Source organism: Euprymna scolopes, chromosome 26 (assembly GCF_053919585.1).
Source record: "Euprymna scolopes isolate OS-2025 chromosome 26, ASM5391958v1, whole genome shotgun sequence".
NCBI classification, from domain to species: domain Eukaryota; kingdom Metazoa; phylum Mollusca; class Cephalopoda; order Sepiida; family Sepiolidae; genus Euprymna; species Euprymna scolopes.
This window is the reverse complement of record NC_136507.1, coordinates 96,740,284-96,766,313: the sequence shown is the minus strand read 5'-3', so window position 1 is coordinate 96,766,313 and position 26,030 is coordinate 96,740,284. Positions and strand designations below refer to the sequence as shown.

Genomic DNA, 26,030 nt, shown 5'->3' with positions numbered 1-26,030 from the left:
ACCGAGAAGTTATCGTACCCAGCAATTTTGGCCAAAACGCAGGGGTCCGTAGAAATAGACTTTAATGAAATCGCAGATGACAGCATTTCAGGTAGGTGGGTAGAAATCTCAATTCAAGCCATTTTTATTCGTTTTCAAATGTTATCCAGTAATACTAACAAATAGTGCACATGCATCCTCAGCTTGGGATCAGAGTATAGTATCTGTTCTGTCCTCGATCAGTGAGGCAATCTTTATTTTTTGCCCTAATCCACAGTGTTTCATTTTGAGGGAGCTAGACCTCTCCCTCACATTAAAAACTGGTCATGTGGGGAGGCAGGTAAATAAGTACAATGATACCAGGTTGCCTGCCTCCAAGAACAAGCCCGCCCCTGTTTACTTGCCTCCTTACAATTTCCAATAACTTGGTGCTTATTCATATTGACATTTATGGTGGCAGTTAAAAGTAAAGAAAATGCATAAAAGTCCGTATGATGTAGGTACCAATCACGGAACGAAGATGAAATATTCCAAAAATCACGTAATTTGATCAAGTAGTTTTTTGTATTTAAGCAAATCAAATTTTACGAGTATAAGTGTGGGATAGGGAAACTGATCACACAATGCTTGTCTTCGTGCCTTTCGATACAGTTTGATCCTTAGTGAGGGTTCAATCAGATAAATACATCCCCAAAAGGTTGATTTGCCGTTAAACAGATAAAAAAATGAACTTTATTGTACCTATTTACAATGCCTCCCCACGGAACAGAGTTAGACACCAGGGTCGTTTTTTAACGTGGAGAAAAGGTACAAAAATAAAAAATTGTCTCAGTCGTGAAGGACTGATCCTCCACCGAAAGAGAACAAGAAATGGAAGTGCAGCATCTGAAGATACTACACTTTGATCTTGGCCAAAATGAACTTTATTGTAGCATTGAATGAATATACTAAAATAAGCAATGTAAAAAAGATTATTCAGATTCGCACTTATGGCTGCAATTAAAAGTAAAGAAAATACAGAAAAGTCTTTATGATGTACGTACTCGTTACAAAACGAAAATGTCATATTCCAAAAATTACGTAAATCGATCAAATGGTTTTTTTTTAACTAAGAAAATCAAAATTTACGATTTTTAGCGATTTTACTACTAAACTGTATTGTAACTAATAACGTGAGGCTTATTTTTCACCTCTAAACTCCGATTTAAGGTGTCCCTCCTTTTTATTTTATCGGATTTAATCATGGTCGACGAAAACACTACGTACGACTCAGTCGTAAAATTTGAGTTGCTTGAAAAGAAAAACCTACTTAATCAAATTACGTGATTTTTGGAATGTTTCATGTTCATTCCGTGACTGGTACGTACACCATACAGACTTTTCAGTATTTTCTTTACTTTTAATTACCACCATAAGTGCCAATGTGAATAAGCACAAAAAATTCACACGTAAAAAAATGCTTGTGTTGCATTTAAAATAATAATAATAAAAAAAAACAAGGTAAATTAATTTTTATTTTTTGCTAAAATACATATGATAAATTTTAACAAAATGTCTGCAGTGTTTATAAAGAGCATTTTTTCTTTTTTCTTTTTTGTCGCAGTAATGAACATATCCAAAAATTACGAAAAAAGATAAGGTGGAAAATTAATTATTAATGAAATTAGTTTCCGAACACAGTTCCTATTTACAATGCCTCCCTACGGGACAGAGTTAGAAACCAGGGTCGTTTTTTAACGTGGAGTTTCCGACCACAGTTAGCGAAAAATTGTTTAGCTAAATAAAGAAACCAGAGAGCTTGAATCATAACAAGGGAAGTACTTTTTTCTGAAAAGTTGGATTATCTTTGCAAAACTCAATTTTCGCTAAATTGTCTTTGAAAACTGTTTTCATTAATAATTTTTACCTTATCGTTTTGTAAATTTTTGGATATATTCATTATTGCGACATGATAATTAAGTAGATATCATTTTTTTTTGGGGGTTTGTATTACTGTACACATAGATTCGAAAAAGTTGTCAAAAAACAAATATATAACAAATAAATGTTATCAAAGGCAAGATAAGTTACTTTTCTACCAAACTGGATATATGTTTCGTGTTTTTACTCAATGTAACATGTTTATTCAGCTCGAAAACCATACAGTGTTTAGCGATGTATTGGAACATTCAAGACGGCGTCTTATTCTCTCTTTAACACGGTAAGTTTGGGAAAAGATGTTATAAATAAAAAACCGGATAAAATTCTGTTAAAAACTCGCTCAAGATATGTTACCGTGACATAGGTTGACATATATTCGGCGGGTTTTTAATAGTATTTTGTATAGTTTTTTTTATTTATAACACCTTTTTCCATACTTACGGTGTTAAAGAGGGTGTGAGACGCCATCTTGAATTTTCGAATACATCGGTAAACACTGTATGTTTTTCGAGCTGAATAAATATGTTACATTGAATAAAAACACAAAAAATATATCCAGTCTGGCAGAAAAGTAACTTATCTTGCCTTTGATAACATTTATTTGTTATATATTTGTTTTTTGACAACTTTTTCGAATCTATGTGTACAGTAATACAAACCCGTTTTTTTTTTTACCTGAAATTCAATATTTCAACTTTTTAATTTCGCTCTAATAACGAAGAAGCACCCCCTTTAAAAAAATCTACCCCCAAATAAATAAATAAAAATAAAAATAAAAATAAAAAGTGTATTTTTGAATTATTTAATATTTTGTCGATTTTTATTCACTTCTAGACTAGTATCACAAGTCTTCAGTGTGGCTAGACTAGGCGAGTTTATGCTGATTGTCCTGCCTCTCTCTTTCCCTTTTACTCTCTTTCCCTCTCTTTCTCCCCTTCTCTCTCTCTCTCTCTCTCTCTCTCTCTCTCTCTCTCTCTCTCTCTATATATATATATATATATATATATATATATATATATATATATATATATATATATCCAGTCTTCCTTCTATTTCCACATTTCTATATTTTGTTTTCTCCTTCTCGTAATTGTTTTTCCCTTTTTATTCCTCTTTCTTCTGTGTGTCGTGTTTTTTTCCCTATATTTTTAATATTTGTCTTGTGTCCGTTGGTTGATCTGTCCGATTTCGTATTTGAAGTAGCAGTTTTTGCACACGTCAGCGAGTCTCTCTATATAAAAAAGGCTCTGTTTGTCTGTCTGTCGGTCACGCCTAAGTTTAAAAATTACATCTCTATCGCTGAACCTGCAGATTATACGTCCGTCTTTTTTCTTCCCTCTTTAACATTTCGCCTAAAGAAAGAAAGAAAAAATATATAAAATGTACTTTTTGATAATATTTCATTGAAAAAAAAAGGAGGTATAAATAACTCCTCCTACTTACTCCTCCCTCGTCAACGTCTTTCACTTCTTTATCCCTACCCCCTTTCCATAGCCGCTCCCTCACTCGGACATTTTTGTTCTTCATTAACATTTAACAGTCGGCAACTCTCAGTGTCGCGTCTCTCTTTTCTCTTTCTCTCTCTCTCTCAACACACATTCACACACCCTTCCCCTTTTGAGCGGGGCGTGGTTTGGCGAAGACCTCGGTTTCTGACACTTTCTAAACTACCAGGGTGGTTGTGGTGGTTGGTGTGGACGCCGGGAATGATGTCGGCGAAGCAGACGCACGCCGAACGGCGCTTTTCGGTGCTTCTTGTTCTGTCTCTTCTGGTCATTTCAACAAACAAAGTATGCAAGGCGCAAGGAATCGATTTTCCAAGCCCGGGCGATGATGCGCTACAAGACGCTACACCAGAATCCCCATTGCCCGAACTTCCGACATTACCTGAAGGAATAATAGATCCAAATGTTGGGTTAACCGCCCAAGAAGACGAACCAGAAGATAACCCTCAAACAGATGCCCCGATTGAATCTCTCGTGGAACCAGATGCTACTGAAGTTGTAGGGACCGTTGCGGAGGCCCCTACTCCACCGGAGCCCGAGGCTGAAGCAAAACCCGCTGGTAAACCCAAAGACAAGAAAAAAAAGAAGTCCAAGAAGAAGAAGAAGTCCAAGAAGAAGAAGAAGACTCCAGGAAAAGGGAAACCGCCAAAACCTAAGCCTACAGAACCCCAGACGCCAGCTGAGCCTCAGACCGAAGAAACAAAACCCGTAGAACCTGTAACTGATGCACCTCAACCCGTAGAAATAAAGCCGGTAGAACCTGTAACTGATGCACCTCAACCAGTAGAACCCCAACCTGTAGAGCCGGTAACTGACGCACCTCAACCCGTAGAACCCCAACCCGTAGAGCCTGTAACTGATGCACCTCAACCCGTAGAACCTCAACCCGTAGAGCCTGTAACTGATGCTCCCAAACCCGTAGAACCCCAACCCGTAGAACCTATAACTGAAAAACCTGAAGAGCCTAAGCCTGTAGAACCCGTGACTGAAAAACCCGAACCCATAAAACCTAAGTCCGTAGAACCCGTGACTGAAAAACCCGAACCCGTAAAACCTAAACCTGTAGAACCTGTAACTGAAAAACCGAAACCTAAAAAAAAGGTTGAGGAAGCCAAACCTGTAGAACCGAAGCCCGTAAAACCCAAACCCACTAAACCCCCTGTTGTGAAAAAGCCCGTAGTACCCGTCACTCAAGGACCATGTACCGATGTTCTCACACCGGCACAGAAAAGACAGGCATGTCCAGGTGGATGGAAGGAACAGGTGCGTATATTGAACTTGCAAGTGGACAAACTAAAAACCGACAACGAAAAACTGTGGATGCAAGTTACGGAAATCCACGGCAAAATAAAATATTCCCGTGAGAGGATTAGTGAGTCTCACCTTTCTACTAACTCTTGGAAAAAACGGGTTGCATTTCCGGAAGACTTTGAGGATGTCAAAGGTAATGCCCTTATTATTATTATTATTATTATTATTATTATTATTATTATTATATGAAAGGAACTCTGTGTGTGTGAGTTCGTTCTCTATGGACTCGGAAACGGCTGGGCCGATGCTTTTGAAATTTCACACGAAAGCACTTGATGTGTCTCGGCGTGTTCTTACGTATGTCTTGTATTTGAATGTGTCTGATAAGTATTGAAAATCGATAATCGAAAAAATCCGATTGAAGATGGAAATCCCATTTTGACCAAAGTTAACACTTTTATAGAACCTAACATTACAAGAGCATTTGAGAAGTTTTATCACCGCACAAGTAGAAAGGCCCAACCTATAAAATCTACTGTAGATTCTTTTATAAGACTGGGGCGCATTCGAAATGAACGTTTCTTCTTAGAGCATGATATTTGTCTTTTGCATTTTCAACTTTAATGGAAGCCATTATTTAAAGATAATTTTATAAAATTAACAGTAGATTCTCTACAGTGCAATGTGGACTACAATATATTGTGGACTAAGTCACAGCGAGGAGGCATGGAAAGCTTCTTCCCGGTAAAATACGGGAGGCCCCTAGCTAGAGCAAGCATTCAATCGATTTCATTAAAAAAAAAAAAAAAAAAGGGTGATTTCACTGATTTTGATGACAATAAAAATATGTGACGGTGGAACATTTGTTGATTCTCATCGGACAACATCGGGTCTCCCTGCTAGTTATTATTATTATTATTATTATTATTATTATTATTATTATTATTATTATTCACTAGGAATTCTCATACAGGTCATCACCAGTGATTACTCATTGATCCTTCGGACCAAGATCAAAGTGTAGTATCTGTTCTGATGCTGCACTTCATTTTTTGGTCTCGGTTAATGACGGAGAAATCCTTCATGACTGATACACCAGAGTGTTCCGTTTTAGGGAGCTGGTTTCCCCTACATTAAAAACCAACCTCATGTCTCACTCTGCCCTCGTGGGGAGGCAAGTAAACATAAGTAAATAAATAAATAAATAACTGCTGGTGTTCCCTGAAGTCTAGGTGACGACAAGTCTCTCCGGATTTCTAGTACTCTCCACCTCTTTCGATAATCTTTACGTTATCGCAACAGCCGTTTACCATTGATTTCTAGCTGGCAACAACCATTGATCTTCAATTCAATTCAGGTGGTAATAAACCTCCCCAAGATCTCAGTCCTTTCTGCACAGCTCCGGTGAAGGTCAGATTAGTGCTCTCCCTCCATCTTTTCATCCTCTTTGCACCTCTGCAGGCATTTTGGGTGCTATCAATCGAGACTGATGCATTAAAAAATTATATATCCATTTAAATTTTATATTCATTTGTTTATTTATTTTTAAATACGCTAAAGAACTTAATGATCGTACATACGTTATCACTAGGGCTAGGACAACAGCATATTCTTTTCATTGTTTTGATCTTCGAGTATATATCCGACACAGTTAGACACAGTTAATCAACCGAGAACCACATCACTCTATATAAAAGCATATAAGATATCAACGGATACACATTGGAGAGTCAAAACAATGAAAAGAATATGCTGTTGTCCTAGCCGTAGTCATCAACTTTCACGCACATTTAAAAAGAAAATGAGATCGTTCGATTCTGATGTCGTTAAAAAATAGGTAAAAGTATCCAGCTTTATCTATTTTAAAATGAATTGTTCCAATATCAAAATCTATATCTAGATCCGCCGACAAAAACGATACAATTGAAACTAAATATTGTTCAAAAGCTGACATTCGTTTCATTTATTCGAAGAATAGTAAGTTGACAATTGTTGTTTTTAGGAAGAAGAAAATCATTGTGTTTTAATAGCGTTCACCCTAACAAACACCTTTTTTATGGAAATGGCTCCAGACAAAGCATGAAGCCACTTGATGTAAGGAGTTAAAAAAAGTACTTAAAGATCCAAAACTTGCCAACGATAGGCGTTAGATGGAATAGATTATGGCCCAGAAAACAGCAATTCTTCCCTCTTTGTCAGAAATATCACCCCTGGAATGTGAGGACTAAAGGACAACTTATGCGGAAGCAAGAGTTACGTGGCTGCCGAAAAATAAACCCAAGATAGACTTTCTACTCCCTTTAAATTACTATTACTATTAATTATGAAATTATATTTTTTTTCTCCTTTCACCCCAAATAAGGCACAGGGCCACTTAGTAGTGAGGGGCTACTATTTGGGACGAAATTTGCACGGATACTATTTATGGAGTTGGGCAGCGAGATGTCTGTTCACATTACATTTGGATTTCTGTATGTCAGTGCAGTCAGGGAAGCAGAGGCCAGAGGCGGAGGGAATTGTAAAGTGCAACAATCCGAGGTAAAATGCTAGTCGAGTAGCAGGCTTTACGGCATCTAGGAATTTCTACAGTGTAGGGGTGGGATTTTGCTCGAGGATATTGTTGTTAGTGGGGTACTAGTGCTTGGAGTTCGTCAGTGCACTTGCCATTGAAATACTTGTAAAACAGGCACAAAGATGCCACGTTTCGGCGGATTTAGAAGGTACAGTGGAATTTTCACGTGTCTTTATTATTATTATTATTATTATTATTATTATTATTATTATTATTATGATTATTATTATTATTATTATTATTATTATTATTATTATTATTATTATTATTATTATTCACTAGGAGTTTTCACACAGGCCATCATCAAAGATTTTTCTTCAAGTTTTTTTTTCATTAGTGTCTGATCTTGTTTCTATGCCCAGAAGAGCGGAGTTCAGGCGGCGCAGTCGTACTTTGCGTGTAATCACTTCTTCCACTTTTGACAGAATTTATCGTCGGTTCTTCTTCTTCTTCTTCTTCTTCTTCTTCTTCTTCTTCTTCTTCTTCTTCTTCTTCTTCTTCATTGACTAGAAGTTCTCACGCAGATCATGATCAGAGATTTTTTTGTTATTGGATCACCGAAGTTAAGCAACGTTGAACCTGGTCAGTACTAAATGGGTGACCATTTTGGAGTTCCATGCGCTGTATGTGCTCTCCACTTATATTGGCATTGTTTCCAGTCGCCCTGGACTTTTCCTTGCCACTGAACTCAAGTAGTGTCGATTCAGGAGAGGTGTGGGTAGGAATTGCGCAACCCTTGCCTCAAAATTACACGCGCAGCTGCCCCAGAAGGATATCATTTGTCTTTCGAGACTGAACGGAGGCACCGTCTATCGTTCCAAGTTTATATTTTTTTCACCGTAATGGAGGCGATCAATCGATATTTAAACGATTTTACGTGATTTTCGAACTTTAAATTTTATAAAATCCTTTGGTTTTATTCTTCAAATGTTTGACTATGACGTATTTGCTGTTTTATCTGTTTTATTCTTCAAATGTTTGACTATGACGTATTTGCTGTTTTATCTGTTTTATTCTTCAAATGTTTGACTATGACGTATTTGCTGTTTTATTTGGATTTGTTGCTGAACTGTTCTTGTATTTGACTGTTTATGTTTAACGATTTGACTTTCTTACAACTTTCTAAAGAAAAAAATCTATAGCAAATAATCTGGACAACATGGTTTTCTCTAGAAACACGAGTAAAAATTTTTCCGCTTCAAAATTGTTATTAAATTATAGAATGATATAATCTTGAATCGAACAACTATCAAGTTGATAGCTCGCAGTTCTACCCTATGGTCCATGGGATCGTTACCATGTCATCCAGTCATGGCTGACGAAACAAGAGCATACTACACATCGTGACGTAAATACAAGGGCCCCCTCTCGAAATTTCGTCCAAATTCCGTCCAAATCCTCAAGTTCGACAGAAACATTCCCGAGTTCGACAAGTTACACTCGAATGTCGGATGTTACCGAAAACATTGTGAAAAGGACACTCAAGATGAGAACAATAGTCGAAAAATTCCAAATAATACGGAAGCGTGTTTTTTCCTTTGTTATCCAAAAGTCAAGTTTAATCTATACAACTCTTTGCTATTTCATTTCTACAGTTTAAAACTTAGTATTATACAGTTACAGTTTTCTTTGTTCCATGTTGTTGTCCTCTATCTTTTTCCTTCTGTTGCAGTTTCTGGTAATTATTATTATTATTATTATTATTATTATTATTATTATTATTATTATTATACAGACGTTTCAATTATTATTATTTATGTATTCCTTACTTAATGAATCCACTAATTATCATTTATAGAAAATGAAAATTTGTAAGTCTGTATATACCATCGCCTCTCTCTCTCTCTCTCTCTCTTTCTCTCTCTCTCTCTCTCTCTCTCTCTCTATATATATATATATATATATATATATATATATATATATATATATATATATATATATATATATATGCGTGAACTTTTTTGGCCTAAAAGTACGTAGTTTTGAAATCCTTTTAAAACCATTTGATATGCATGAATATACATTTTATCCATAAGGATCGCTGATAAACGTTTCTTTCGTGAGGATTCTCTTAATCAAGAACCCGGATTTGGTTTATTTCTTTGGATTACATCTTCGGTGTCTTTTGAGAATCGTTACTGACATTGAACTTTTTCTTTTGGATTATTCTGCATGCGAATGTACTGGATATTAACTTTCGTTTCATTTTATGTTGGAGTACACTTAATTCCTGATGGATTATCTTCCAAGAATTTGAATTGATTTACATTTTAACTTTCTTATTTTATTTTTCCTTTTCTTAGTCTTCTGTTACTTTTTCCGTATTTAATTTGTCCTTATTTATTGATATTTTATAATAACTTTTTATATCAGAACTTATTAGAAATTTTTTTAATTTCTATAACATTTTTTTGAAATTTTTGAAATTGGAACAATGTTTCTAAAGTTTTTAAATTTTTTATATTTTTTAAATTTCAAAATTCTTATTTTCTTTTCTTATATATTGTTTTATATATTTGTTTAGCCTTTATTGTTTTTGTCCCTTCTCTCTTTTATCCCCTATATATCACCCACCCGTATAAAATTTTTTGCCAATTCTAATCTCCAAAATTATTTCCGTTTCTAATCTGAATGTTTTCAAAGTCGGTGTTGTCTTTTTATCTTTACATTTGTATAATGCTAGATTTTTCTCCTCTTCTAACGAGAAGCATTTAGCTTCTAAATGTCATGGCCTAAGGAGGTTTCTCCCTTATTCCTCTTTCTGTAACCGTTATTGACTTCATAATGTAATACAATTCCTATTTAACTTTACTCTTTAGCTTAACGTATTCTATTGTTTGCTGCTTTTAACCAGATAGAGCTTTTTTAAAATCTAGATAGGTTTGCCTTACCATTGGAAAATGTATTTTCTAAATTAATTTTATTAATATATATATATATATATATATATGTATAACATGTAATTCTACAAAGACTAAGCCTCTTTCCTTTAACAATACAAAAATAAACAAAACAATAACAAAAAAACAAAAGACAAAACAATAACACCCTACTTGAGAATCCATCTTTAAAACTCCTCAGCCTAACATTCAAATACATTGCCAAAATTGCTGCAAAAAAGGTAAACTCCATCTACCGTGCAGAAAACTACTCAGATCAGAGATCATCCTTTATCTTTACAAAGCCACAATTCACCTATGCCTGGAGTATTGCTACCACATCTGGTCTGGTGCATCTACCACGAGCCTCTCACTCTTAGACAGGCTCCAAAAAAGAATCTCAAATATAATTCATCTTGCACTGTCGACCAAGCTCCAATCTCTGACACATCGCTGCAATGTCGCATCCCTGTGCCTGTTTTACAAGTACTTTAATGGAATGTGTTCTTATGAACTCGTATCACTTGTGCCCCCTCGACATACACAGTCATAACTAACCCGACACACAGCAAAATCCCATCCCTTCATTGTCAAGGTCCCTAGAGTCTGAAAAACCTTCTACTCTAATAGTTTATTCCCTTGGACTGCTTGACTTTGGAATTCCTTCCCTGTTTCCTGCTTTCAGGACTGTACAGACCTGCTGAAGTTTAAATTTAATATGAACAGACATCTCTCTTCTCAACTCATAGCAGTTCCTTGTTAGACACAACCTCAAATGATAGCCCCTTACGTTCAAAATGACAATATGTCTCGTTTGGGGGTAAAAAAGAAAAAGAAACATTTTTTTTTTATTACTTGAGCTTATATCACAGATGTTAATGTTTAAGAAGTAGTTTTTTAAAAACACCACCGCGCTATTATTTGTTTTATTACTTGATCTCATATTACATATGTTGCTTAAAATTTTCTTTCAAAGCAAAACTTGTAATCACGACTATATTTGAATTTAGTTTATTAACACGAGCAACGCCGCGTGTAAGGTATTATATTTCCACAATATATGTAAGATTAAACGGCTAACATGTCGTAAAAACGTCAAACCATACTCAACAAGCAGTATTTAAGAAAAGAAATAGTTTAGTTGTTGACAGAAAAACAAATGCTTTATCCGCAAAATTAAGTTACATAACTCAATCATTCTGGACAAGATCAAAGTGTAGTATCTGTTCCGGCAGATGCTGCACTTAAGATAATTTGTACCAGTCAATGGAGGGGAAACCCTCTATACTGGGACAATTATTATTTTTGGTAACCAGAGTGCCCCCTTTTTGCCTACTTTTAGGGGAGCTGGTTTTTACCTCACATTAAAAACGGCCTTGTGCCTAATTTGCTCAGTGGGGGAGCAAATAAATACCATCTGTTCCGGCAGATGTTGCACTTAAGATAATTTGTACCAGTCAATGGAGGGGAAACCTTCTATACTGGGACAATTATTATTTTTGGTAACCAGAGTGACCCCTTTTAGGGGAGCTGGTTTTTACCTCACATTAAAAACGGCCTTGTGCCTAATTTGCTCAGTGGGGGAGCAAATAAATACCATCTGTTCCGGCAGATACTGCAAGCAATGACTAGCTATGACTAGCTATGACTAGCAAAGACCAGATGTGGGGGCAACCCCACATGCCTGACCATTAACCAGCTCCCATTTCCCACCTCTCGGGAGCTGGTCCCCTTTTTCCCTTCCCCCTTCCTTCACTCCTCACATTAAAAATCGGCCTTGTGCCTAATTTGCTCGGTGGGGGAGCAAATAAATACCATCTGTTCCGGCAGATACTGCACTTAAGATAATTTGTACCAGTCAATGGAGGGGAAACCCTCTATACTGGGACAATTATTATTTTTGGTAACCAGAGTGACCCCTTTTAGGGGAGCTGGTTTTTACCTCACATTAAAAACGGCCTTGTGCCTAATTTGCTCAGTGGGGGAGCAAATAAATACCATCTGTTCCGGCAGATACTGCAAGCAATGACTAGCTATGACTAGCTATGACTAGCAAAGACCAGATGTGGGGGCAACCCCACATGCCTGACCATTAACCAGCTCCCATTTCCCACCTCTCGGGAGCTGGTCCCCTTTTTCCCTTCCCCCTTCCTTCACTCCTCACATTAAAAATCGGCCTTGTGCCTAATTTGCTCGGTGGGGGAGCAAATAAATACCATCTGTTCCGGCAGATACTGCAAGCAATGACTAGCTATGACTAGCTATGACTAGCAAAGACCAGATGTGGGGGCAACCCCACATGCCTGACCTTTAACCAGCTCCCATTTCCCACCTCTCGGGAGCTGGTCCCCTTTTTCCCTTCCCCCTTCCTTCACTCCTCACATTAAAAATCGGCCTTGTGCCTAATTTGCTCGGTGGGGGAGCAAATAAATACCATCTGTTCCGGCAGATACTGCAAGCAAAGACCCTATGTGGGGGCGACCCCACAGATAAGACCTTGGTCAATGTAGGGGCAACCCTTCATACCAATTGTCACTATCCAGCTCCCCTACTCCCCGGGGAGTTGGTCCCCATTTCCCCTTCACTCCTCACAGTAAAAATCGGCCTTGTGCCTAATTTGCTCGGTGGGGGAGCAAATAAATACCATCTGTTCCGGCAGATACTGCAAGCAAAGACCATATGTGGGGGCGACCCCACATATAAGACCTTGGTCAACGTAGGGGCAACCCTTCATACCAATTGTTACTATCCAGCTCCCCTACTCCCCGGGGAGTTGGTCCCCATTTCCCCTTAACTCCTCACTTTAAAAATCGGCATTGTGCCTAATTTGCTCAGTGGGGGAGCAAATAAATACCTCAAAGTGTAGTATCTGTTCTTCAGATGATGCACTTAAATTTCTTGTTCTCTGTCAGTGGAGGAGAAATCCTTCGCGACTGAGACAATTTTTATTTTTGTTCCTTTTCTCCACATTAAAAAAAAGACCCTGGTGTCTAACTCTGCCCCGTGGGGAGGCACTGTAAACAGGAACTCAATCATTATTAAATAGTTCCATATGAGTTATTTCCCTTTAGATATATTTTCATTTTTACATTTGTTCGAATTGTATATTTCTTTAGAAAAAAATCGTTCCAATAAAAGAAAAATTAAAACGAAACGAATAGACAAATTCTCTCTCTCTCTCTCTCTCTCTCGCTCTCTCTCTCTATGTCTCTGTCTGTCTGTCTGTCTGTCTGTCTGTCTGTCTATCTATCTATCTATCTCCATCTCTATATCTATAAAGACTTCGTTTGCACGTTGAGCTTGCTAGTAATATATATATATATATATATATATATATATATATATATATATATATATATATATATATGTATATATATATATATATATATGTATATATATATATATATATATATATATATAAAATTTGAGGTTGCTATTTTTCAAAGGTAAGGTAACAAGTGAAATATAACGATGTTAATACAAGAGTGCTCAATACCGAAGTAGAGCAAGTCACACTTTCAATTTGTCTTTACATAAGCAGTAATATATATATATATATATATATATATATATATATATATATATATATATATATATATATATATATATATTACTATATGTATGTATAGTAAGTTAAAAAAAATTTTTTTATTACATTTTCACCCCAAACAAGGCACATTGCCACTTTGATGCAGGGGGCTACTATCAGGGACATAAGCTACTGGGGTACTATGTGGGGAGTTGGGCAGCAAGATGTCGGTTCACGTTACACTTGAACTTCTGCATGTCAGTACAGTTGGGGAAACAGAAAGCCGGAAGGGAATTCCAAAGGCTAGCGGTTCTGAGGAAGAAACTACTGGAGTAGAAGGCTCTCTTACATCTAGGGATCTCAAATGTGAAGGGGTGAGATTTTGCTGCTTGTCGGGTTTGTCGGGGGTATTTACGTCGAGGGGGTACAAGTGCTTGCAGTTCGTCGGCGCATTCACCGTTAAAGTACTTGTAGAACAGGCAGAGGGATGCTACTTTTCGTCGTTGGGACAGAGGCTGCAGCTTAGATGCCAGTTCAGGACCTATCAGATTGGCGACTTTCTTTTGAACCTTGTCTAGGAGCGAGAGACTAGTAGCAGATGCGCCAGCCAAAATATGACAACAATACTCCATACATGGGCGAATGGTGGCCTTATAGAGGTATAGGATATTTTCGGGCATTAGTAGCTTTCTAGCACGGTAGAGAGAACCTACCTTTTTCGCAGCGGTCCTGGCAATGCTCTCAATGTAATTGCTCCAACTAATGTTTCCTGTGAACATTAGGCCGAGGAGTTTAAAAGATGTACTCTCAGATAAAGAGTCTTTGGCCATTGCTATTGGTGGTAGAGACGGTTTCTTGTAGTTATTGACGGGAACAAGTTTAGTCTTGGCAGCATTGAATGTGACCATCCAATTTTGTTCCCATTCCACTACAGATTGGAGGTCATCCTCTAGTGTTTCTGCCATTTCTTTAGATATGCGTTCATTTGTATTCCTGTCCTGTCTGTTATAGAGCGTGGTGTCATCAGCATATATACCCATCTCACAGACAATTTTGTCAGGGAGGTCATTTATGAATATTAGGAATAATAGAGGTTCAAGGCACTCCTGCATTTATATCATATTGTTTAGATGTACGATCATCGAGGACGACCTGGATTTTTCTCTTATCTAAGAAGGATTTAATTATGTTAAGTATTCTTCCAGTGATACCGCATGATTTGATTTTTCTGAGAAGACCTTCATGCCATACACTGTCAAAAGCCTTAGATATGTCTAGAGCTATCGCTCTACCCTCCCCCGCTTTGTCAAGTGAATATATATACGCTCAGAGATTACAGTTAGGATGTGTGCCGAGGAACGGGCTTGCCTAAATCCATATTGTTGGTTGGTCAGAAGTTTAGCATCTGTAAGGTGATGGACTAGAGCTTGGTTAATTATGGACTCAAATATTTTGGCGAAAAGTGGGAGGAGGCTAATGGGGCGGTAATTTAATAGGTCAGTTCTTTCGCCAGAATTCTTGAAAACTGGTACCACAGAAGCAGATTTCCAGCATGCAGGAAAGCAAGATTCATTAACGAATTTGTTGTAAAGTTGGGAGAGAACTGAAGCTACTTTGGCGGAACACTTTTTTAATAGCACAGCCGGGATGAGATCAGGTCCACATGCTTTTGAAGTTTTAAGATATTTTATGGTAGCATGCACCTGAGAAGGGGTGATTTTCAGATTGTCTAGTGTGTTATCTGTCCGCAAAGGAAAGTCAGGGAGGGGGTAGTTAGCAGGGTCCAGTGTGACATTGGAGGCAAACCGACTGGCAAGCATGTTAGCCTTCTCGGTTGCTGAGCAAACAACGCCATGATTGTTGGTTAGTGGAGGAATTGTTGATTGCCGATTATTTATTACACTGTTATAGACTATCCAGAAGTCACGGATTCCTAATTTGTGTGCTTCGATGTGTTTTTTGGTGCTTTCAGTAAATTCTCTCTTAGCTGTCGCTATTTCTTTCTTACAGTTATTTCTGGCTTCTATATACTTCTGTCTATTTGAACTGGACTTATGCCGGTATACATGCTGCCTTTGCGCGATGGCAGCTGCACAAGTAGAAGTAAACCATTGGGAAGAGTGGGGGTTGCTATAAAACTTCCGCGTGGGAACATGTGCTATTTTGCTGTTTTGAACCATTCAGGGGTCTCATTTGCGCACTGTTCAGCAGGAAGTGAAAAGATATTTCCCCATGGGGCGTCTCTGATGAGATCCCTGATGGCTTCTCAGCCAGCCTTTTTTATATTATCTCGTTGTTTTGAGCATTGACTCTTCCGTTTTGGCTCTAGAGTTTAGGGCAATTTCAACTATTATCACTACATGATCAGCATTCCCAAGTGGGCTGTGGGAAGTCATAATACAATCATCGGGAACTGTGATCAGAAACAGATCTAAAAGTGATGCGTGTTGTTCTTGCTGGTCAGGGAAATGGGTAGGAAACGTAACCATCGGTGATAGGGAATATATTAGACTTTGGAAATATATATGCCAATTAAACGGTACTGGTGCACTTATTGAACCGTGCTGAAAAATAACGTTATTATTTGGAAAGGCAATCTTTATATATATATATATATATATATATATATATATATATATATATATATATATATATATATATATATATATATATATAAATTAAATACCTGAACAGAAAGTTTTGCACCAATTTTATATCCCGTTATAAAGCAAATTTATAAGCAAAATTCTCACCAGATGTTACGATATAGAGGTATTCTAAAGTGCAGTTTTCTCTTGTTATATATATATATATATATATATATATATATATATATATATATATATATATATATATATATATATATATATAAGAGCAAATAGTTAATAATAAAACATGTTAAAAACACTTTGAAAAAGAGTTAAAAACATATTTAATCTGAAAAGGAAACACTTAATAAGTAGATAGTCCTTAATCCGCGGAGTTTCGAAGAAATACTTTCCTTCTCATAAGAGGGTAGGAATTAGCAAAATGCGGGATCGGATTTTGCATACAAAAGTATTCGATGAAACTGCAAGTAAGTCAAAGATCTTACTTGATAACAAAAAGTGAAGCAGAGGGAATATGGTGAAGAAAAAGGTGATATCACGCGAATGGATAGTCTGGTGAAAGGCAAAGTTTCCAATGACGGTAAAATCCAAACTGATAAGAAGGAAAGTATTTCTTTGAAACTCCGCGGATTAAGGACTATTCACTTATCAAGTGTTTCCTTTTCAGATTAAATATGTTTTTAACTCTTTTTTAAAGTATTTTTTAACATGTTGTATTAACTATTTGCACTTATTATAAGCTCTATCTCCTATTTGGTTTTATCGAGCTTTTACATCTGGTTGAGATTACTTTGTAAATATTAATTCTTTAATATTTATAATATACTTTAGTTTTACCATCTTGGATCATTTTGGTAAATTTAATTGTAATTTTTTTAATTTTATTTTATTATATATATATATATATATATATATATATATATATATATATATATATATATATATATATAAACTTTAAATAATATTGACCACTTTGATTCATAATAATATTATTTTAACTAATTTCCTAATATATTAAGCTAAAAGAGTAGGAACTTTATCAAACTAAGAATTTTACTCAGGTTTAGAAGAAGTCAAGTGATTTCTCTATCTTTGCATAAACCTGAACTGGAATAAATCTACGTGTTATTTCCCGTAATTACACTACATTTGTATACCACATTTGAGATTAAACAGTCCCCACTTAATGGACATTTATTCCTATTCCAACAACTACAATTGTGTTCGATTATATTGATCATAATTATAGAAACACTGCATCATTTGCACATTGTATTTTAGTGCTATCATATCCTAATATAGATGCAGCTAAATTTTTGGAAGTAGAAAAGGACAGTCTGATAGTAATTTTATTAAAAAGCTTACCCAATATATTAGCTCTAGGAAAATTCTTACCAAGATACTGTAAACAATCTTTAGAATATTCTAGAGAATATGCTTACTGCATGGCGGATTAAACCATATAGTGAAACGTCTCATATTATTGTGATTACCTGAAATAATTTTTATTGTTATTTGAATTAAATGGATTAGATACCCTACATTGGTGTCGATAATTAGGCAATTTATTTTCATTGATATTATTACTTCTTTCTTTATTTTTCTTCTATTTTTCCACAACTCTCTTATATGATGTTATGAGCTGTTCTATTAATCCTACTTAGCTCATAAGTGATTTGTTAAAACTAATATCCTGGTTTAGTTATTCATATTAAACAATTACTCATTATTCTATTGGAGATAGATAAAACTACGGATTTTTAAATTAAAGGTAGAAGGATCCATAGTAATATCAAAATTATCCTCTCTATTCTTTGTAGTCCATAGCTTATCTTCATATGTAATATTTTGATGCAGAAATTCCTCCAAAGTACCGATGGTTTGCAACAACAGATGCCACATAAAACTTATTATGTTTAGCCACTATCTTATGTAACTTTAGAACAACATTTTAAACACATTTAGTCGGTATAATAAACCCTACATTTCATCCTACGTACAATGCCATCACAATCGCAGCATCTTTAGAGGAAGTAGTTCCTATTTTACCCCTAAATATTAAGTCTTCCTACCACCCTCACCAAAGATTGGAAGGAAATATACACATTCTTCAGATATTGTGCTTGCACCCTTTGTAACTGGATCATAAACTCATAGACATAACATAATCTTTCCATTTCCCGATTAAAAAATAATGAATTTTCCTTTTTCAAATTTCGCCCATTCTGATTGGCTGAGAGCTGACAATTAGATTATTCAGTAGCTACCTCTTCATACATAAACGAACGCTCCAGAGCTTTACAAATATGGCGACACTATCTACAAGAGGCAATCGTTTAAAAAACCCAAACAAAAACATAATAACCGCTCATAAGCAGAAAATTAAATACTGACAACTTTTCACTTACTCATGCAGACATTAACAACACACCACTATACCTCCCAAACAAAACAAACCTTGAAAAAATATGTACGGGTACTATTGTTTATTTTTCAATCTCGGAGCGGCCTAACGAACTTTACACGATGATATTTTTGTTTTCTTTTACTTTGATTTATCACGGGTGTTTTTTTAAAATCTTTAATTATACTTTTTGACATTTACTTTTAATTTGAATTACTTACACAGTTTCCTATGATTAGCTAGATTTCAATCATGTTACTTATCTTGTCCGTAGAGGTTTTCGATTATGAGATAAAGCAAGTGAGTGAGCGAGTGAGCGAGAGAGAGAGAATTGGGAAGAATATATACAGAGAGAGAGAAATAAAGAAAGAGAGAAAGAGTGGAAGAGAAAGAAAGAGAGGGAGAGAGAGAGAGAGGGGGGGGGGGAAATAAACTGGTGTAGATATTGTTCGTCGTGAAACGTTTTTTCTTTGGCATAAAAAGAAATGTAAAAAATGACTGAGATACACACACACATACACACACACACACACATATATATATATATATACATATATATATATATACATATATATATATATAGAGAGAGATGGACAGAGAGAGAGTGAGAGACAGAGAGAGAGAGAGAGAAAGAGAGAGAGAGAGAGAGAAAGGGATAGAGAGAGGGGAGAGACTAAATAAAAACTGGTGTAGATATTCTTTGCCGTGTAATCTTCTTTATATGCTAAAAAAAACAACAAACACTTCACGGCGTCAACATTATTTACAACAGGTTTTATTTATTCTCTCTCTCTCTCTCTCTCTCTCTTTCTATGTCTCTGTTTCACTCTTTCGCTCGCTATTCTCACACTCTGATTATTATTTCTCTTGCGTGTTTCTGTGTCCGTGTGTTCGTTTTACCATGCGGCTCGCTACGATAAATTGCTATCACAAAAAAAAATTCATCTACCTACTTTTTATTCCGCCTTTACTTATGTATGCACAGATTGTTATAGGAGGCGAGGATAACAGTCCGCAAATAAATAAATAAATAAATAAATACATAAACTATTTTCTTTATTAGTTAACTTACGGATATTTTTCATAATAATAAAAACAAGTTTGCCACACTAATTCCTTCTTTAAAAATAGATTTTGTCTTTTTTGGTAGAGGGTTCCATTTACACAAACTGAGCCACAGCAACGCGTGGCCGGGTATGGCTAGTTATTATACACAATTAATGTCCTCCTTGTCAGCTTAATGATGTCAAGTTAATAGTTAGTTATATTAGTTTAATCCATTGCCATATTAAAAACCCTATATAACAAAGAAGAAGATAATGAAAGGTTATATGAATGTAAATAAAAAATCATAAATGTACTGTTGTCAGTAATCATTAGATTCTCAAACAAAAAAATATCACTTCATCCGGTAAGCTCCATAATTTATGGTTAGTTTTTGATTTAATTGAAGATATTCTATCTAATATTGTTTTATGTATTATACCTATTATTATAAAAATTTAATTTAAATTAAATCAAAAAATTTCCTCGGATTTATTTTATGTAATGTACATTCTGTTACACTTAAAAAAGATAATTGAAAATTTCATATCTATACCATTAATTGCTAGATGAAAGATAATGTTTTTAAAGTGCACCAAAATGTACATTACATAAAATAATCCAAGGTAATGTTTTGATTCAATTTAAATTAAATTTGTATACCTTACTTTGTAAAATTTATAAAAGTGCACTTTGGAGATAAATAAATTTCAAATTGAATCTTGTACCTTTATTTTTAAAGCCTATAGTAAAAACATTTTCTTTTACAATTTTCATGCCTTGGATGAAATGCTTTTCTAACTTGTATCTTATCTTTTTAAGATTATATTTTAAAACTCTCCTTCTCTCTATTTCAGTTTGTATTTCTCTTCACACCACAACTCATTTTTTCAAGCCCTCTTTGTATTATTATAGGTCTGAATACTCTCTCTCTATATATATATGACCGGAGGTAACGTCTTAGCAAATGGAGTCAAAATTGACTTTTTAGCTAGGTTCGAATATTCTGTCTAGTAGGAATTATCACTTCCTGCACTGATGATTGCGCAAGTATGAAACACTGGTATCTATAGGTATAAAAGTAATTAATAATATTTATAGTTATAAATATTGGCCTGTTTAAGTGTACTTTAATTTGAGCTGTCTAGGAAATAAAAACAAAAAGCAATCAACAAAAGCGTTATGCTATGTTCGCGACTTCCGCTCGCTTGAACCTTTTCCACTGCTGTGCCAGCATTCGGGACTTATAGGGTTTAAATTTCCCTAATTATCGTAGTTATTCTTAGTGGCCCGGAGGTAACGTTTTAGCAAATGGAGTCAAAGTTGACTTTAGAGCTGGATTTAAATTTTCGATCAGTAAAAATTGTCACTTCCTGCACTGATGATTGCGTAAACATGAAACACTAGTATCTGTAGGTATAAATAATAATAATAATAATAATAATAATAATAATAATAATAATAATATATATATATATATATATATATATATATATATACATATATTTCATTAAATAAATTAGACGTTTTATAATTATTAATTCTATTTTCGATCCTTTCCAACTTCCGAATAAGAGTCTTCACTTCTGGTTGGAACTGGATGATGTAATCACCATATTTATCATAAGTCTGAGTACTTTCAAATCCTTCTAGTATTCCGAATTTTATCATGTTCATATAATTGAGAATTCGGTAATTGTTCATATACCAATAAATTTTATATGGTAACAAAATCAAGAAAACAAAGATTGGATTAATAGTAATTTTTTTTATGGATTCAATATTGTTCATTAAAAAATGTTTTTCTCAACGTCTGAAGAGAAGCCGTTCTTGTGAATATTTTCAAACGATATAAGGTTTGAAATTGTCCGAATAGTCGCGAAACATTTGTAACGAACAATGAAAATACACTACTTGTTGCTATCAATCCGATCGTTGTTGTCTTGATTTTGTGAAAACAATATATATATGGGACAACTCCAATATTATTCCCTATTAAAATACAATCACTGATTACATACTAAATTCCCGATTCCGATATAATTACCGATTCCGTTTCCGATTCTTTATAAATCTCTTAATATTTAAATATAGAGCTGTTATTTTTTCTCGATTACCTTAAAAACACACGTTAAACGTGCAGTATTTTTTCAAATATAAAAATATATTTGTGGGGATGATCCAATGATTTTAGCTTCACTGGTAGTTTAAAATCAATAAATATTTATGATTTGATCATTATTATCAGCAGGGGAAGATTTTGCTGTAAAGAAAATCAAATAAAAACCCCCCTAAAAATCGTTTTTGGCATCGGAAAACAGGTAGACATTTTTATGATTATGATACCGATTTGGATACCCCTAAAAGTTCCGATTTCCTCAATTCTCAGATTTCGATTCCTATTAATCGTCTCAACACTAATATATATATATATAGTCCTATGAATTCGTTTTTCTTTTGTGTGTATTGATATTCAGATTAAAAACCCTCTTTTCTATTTATTTAAAAAGAAAATACAATTTTCTTATATATGGGTCGTGGAATTGCATTCATCTGCAAAAGATGTAGCTAATTTGCATATTCTTTTAAACATTCATTTTAATTAATTACCTATTAGTTATTTCGGTTTTATTATGATATGATCATCTTTAGTTAACTATTACGTGTAATTATATTCATGCAGATATTCTACTTGATTTATACTTGCATAATATTTTCGTAAACAGTTTATAGTAAACACAAAATTGTTTCCATATATATTTATGCATAAGTATATATTTTTGTTTAACCTATCTATCTATCTATCTATCTTTCTATCTACATATCTATAAAAGTGAACGTGTCTGTGTGCCTGTGTGTGTACATTTCCCTACGCAATAACTTTTTTAACTCTACAGACTAGAAATTTGATATGCAGACTATTGAGATTTGGGAAAATCTTTTTAATCGGTTTTCGGCCAGTAATTTGGCTGTCAAGAGGTCAAAGTCCAACGATTTGACCTTTGAAAACTCTACCAAACTCCTCCACCAATTTTGAGTCTAAATACATGAAATTTTAGATGTAGGTTACTTGGACATGAGTCAAACTTTTTAATTTGATTTGAGACCAAAACAATGAATGTTAAGGGGGTCAAAATTGGGGTAAAATTAAAAAAAAAAATTGACCTCTACGGTCTCTACCAAATTACTCAGACAATTTCTGGTCTAAACATTTGAAATTTTATATAAAGGGTATTCAGAGATAAGGTAAGCTTTTTAATCGTTTTGGGTCGAAAATTTGAGCTACCAATATCAATGTATGTATGTATGTTTGCATGTCTGCCTAAAACTTTCGACAAAGGCGACGAATTTTCACGAGATCAGCATCGTTTTGAAGTTCGAACCTTCAGACGACAAATATCGGAAAATTGGCTAAAAAAAATTAATTTTTTCACCCTCAACTAGGCACTTTTCTACAGGGAGGGGTCGCTTTTTTCGCCGATATTTTCGAAAGTCATCCTCTCTTTTCGATTGTCTAGCCTTAATTTAAACCTACATCACCTCAGGTTTGGCGGTGGTCGTAACAGCAAAGACGTCACGTTTTTTCCGTTCTCTTCCTCCATCGCGGTACGGGTTCGAGCCTGCCTTCCTACTCCCACTTTTTTTTTTTGCTCAACACACACCTCCAAACACCCGGGCAACGCCGGGCAACCCTGCTAGTATATATATATATATATATATATATATATATATATATATATATATATATATATATATATATATATATATATATATATATATTAGTAGGGGCGCCCGGCGTTGCTTGGTCGTAAAATACGCTTAAATATACTATTCTAATTTACGCAGATTTCGTATTTATTATTATAGAGTCAATTATTTCATATTATATTGTACCCGATATATAGTCATGATTGTAAAAGTAAAAAATAAACATGATTTGTGTCATCAGCGACAATCGAAATCGAAACCAAAACATCATTTCATGGTTGAAACGATGTCTACAAGTTAAGCAAAGACTGAAGTTTATTTGTGTTCAATATGGTTGGACTGTGGAAAGGAGTGTGCATTTTATTAAATGCAAACTGCTTTTCACGACAACAATGTTTTTGATAGACAAGATGCAATCAAGAGCAGTCGGACGGTCACAGAGTTTATATATATATATTATATAAAAAAGAGGAAAGTATATATATATATATATATATATATATATATATATATATATATATATAACTATTTCATTTATTCACATAAATTTACTATACGAAAGTATAGATTTATGCGTAAACTTTAAGTATTTACTTCAAAAGTGTTCAATACGTAGGTAGAGCTAGTTAGTAATTTATAAAATATATATGGCGATTAAGCTACACTGAATATTCTGCGTTTCATCCAACTATAGGATTCGTCAGGCTTATGCGCATAAGCCTGACGAATCCTATAGTTGGATGAAACGCAGAATATTCAGTGTAGCTTAATCGCCATATATATTTTATAAATTACTACTATATATATATATATATATATATATATATATATATATATATATATATATATATATATACACTTTCCTCTTTTTTATATGAGCAGTAATAATATGGTGCTACACATTCATGAGAATGTTTCGGCCAGCTAGCTACTAGCAACTAGAGACCTCTTCGGGCGATACAGCTTGTACGAAAACAAAGTTTGCAAACTTTGCTTTTACATAAGCTGTATCGCCTGAAGAGAGCTCTAGCTGTTAGTAACTAGCTGGCTGAAACATTCTCATGAATGTGTAGCACCATATTACAGCATATGTAAAAACAAATAAAAACTATACCCTGCTCTACTTCGGTATTGAGCACTCTTGTACTAACCTCGTTAATCTTTATTGGTTACTTTACCTCTGGAAAACAATAACCTCAGACTATATATATATATATATATATATATATATATATATATATATATATATATATATATATATATATATATATACGCGCGCGCGTAAACACACACACACACACACACACACACACACATATATATATGATAGAGAGATTTACGAGATGAGCGTGTTTTATTTATGTCTCTTGAATCTTGCAGACTGCAACGACGCTTTGGGAAAAGGAAATAAAAAACCTGGTGTTTACCTTCTGAATCCAAATGCTCCTTACAATGTGCGCGCTCTCTGCGTTAATGGATGGACAGTGATACAGAGACGTTTCGACGGAACAGAAAACTTCAACAGGTAAGTTAGTATTCTCATACATTCTCATAGGTTGTCAGTTACAAAAAAAAACAACAAAAAAACAAACAAACAAAACAAAAGAAAAACAAACAAACAAACCCGAAAGCAGTTAATATAAATCATGTCTTTTTTTTATTACCTTATTTTAGACGTTTACGATGTGAATTTTTTTTCTTACAGCCTTCACGTTTTTTAGTTTAAGGCCGATTAAAGCGCGGAACAATTCACTATTTATACCATACAGTGAGACACATTAACACAGGACCCCCCCTCCTAAGAATGCTACATGGTCGCCATCAAGTCCAATTTCAACAAATACTTGTTAAGCCGCCTTCCTATATAATAAAATTTTATCTATTCGATCAATTCTTTTGATTCTCTTATAGCAGTTTTCGTCATCAGCATGTTAAGTAGCGTCGGGGCAATTAATCGGAATCGGGAATTGAAACAATCGAAACTTTTTGAGGTATCAAAATCGGAAAAATTACTGCATATTTTCCGATGCTAAAAATGATTCCTTTTTTTGCATATATTTTTGCTTTATTTTGTTTAAAAGCACAATTTTAATTGCTGTTATTAAAGATAAACAACAAATATTTATTGATTTTAAACTGCCAGTAAAATTAAAGTCTATAGATCACCTCCAAAAGTATATATTTTACGCTTGCGAAAATGTATGCATATGTACATGTTTTTTTTAACGATAATCTGAAAAGAAAATAGTCAAACAACAGCAACAGCAACAGCAACAACAACAACAACAACAACAACAACAACAACAACAGCAACAACAACAACCACAACAGCAACAACAACAACAACAACAACAATTATTGTACAAGTAAATATTAAGAGATTTTAAAAGATTCAGAATCGGTAATTGTATTGTGTAGCGGGGTACATATTGAGATAACATATCAGAGAGTATAAAGGGGACTTATATATTGGAGGACGAGGCATTTATGTTACACTGTTACACAGCGACGACGACGACGACGACGACGACGAAGTTTGCATAACAGCGTAAAAGGCCGTGACAGTGACGGTTCTATTAAGTTCATATTATTATTAACAGGAGACATAAGAATATGAGAAGAGAGGTGTG

General features: G+C 34.7%; 1 protein-coding gene across 1 annotated transcript in view; it reads left to right on the top strand.

The window, feature by feature from the left end:
* The first annotated feature begins 3,460 nt into the window (after positions 1-3,460).
* Positions 3,461-26,030, top strand: part of LOC145248291 (uncharacterized) — a 34,999-nt gene continuing 12,429 nt past the window's right edge. Inside the window, exons 1-2 of the mRNA XM_080110168.1 lie at positions 3,461-4,848; positions 24,781-24,925. Coding sequence (XP_079966294.1) covers positions 3,606-4,848; positions 24,781-24,925 — 1,388 coding nt within the window. The 5' untranslated portion in view covers positions 3,461-3,605. The remainder of the gene's footprint in view (positions 4,849-24,780; positions 24,926-26,030) is intronic.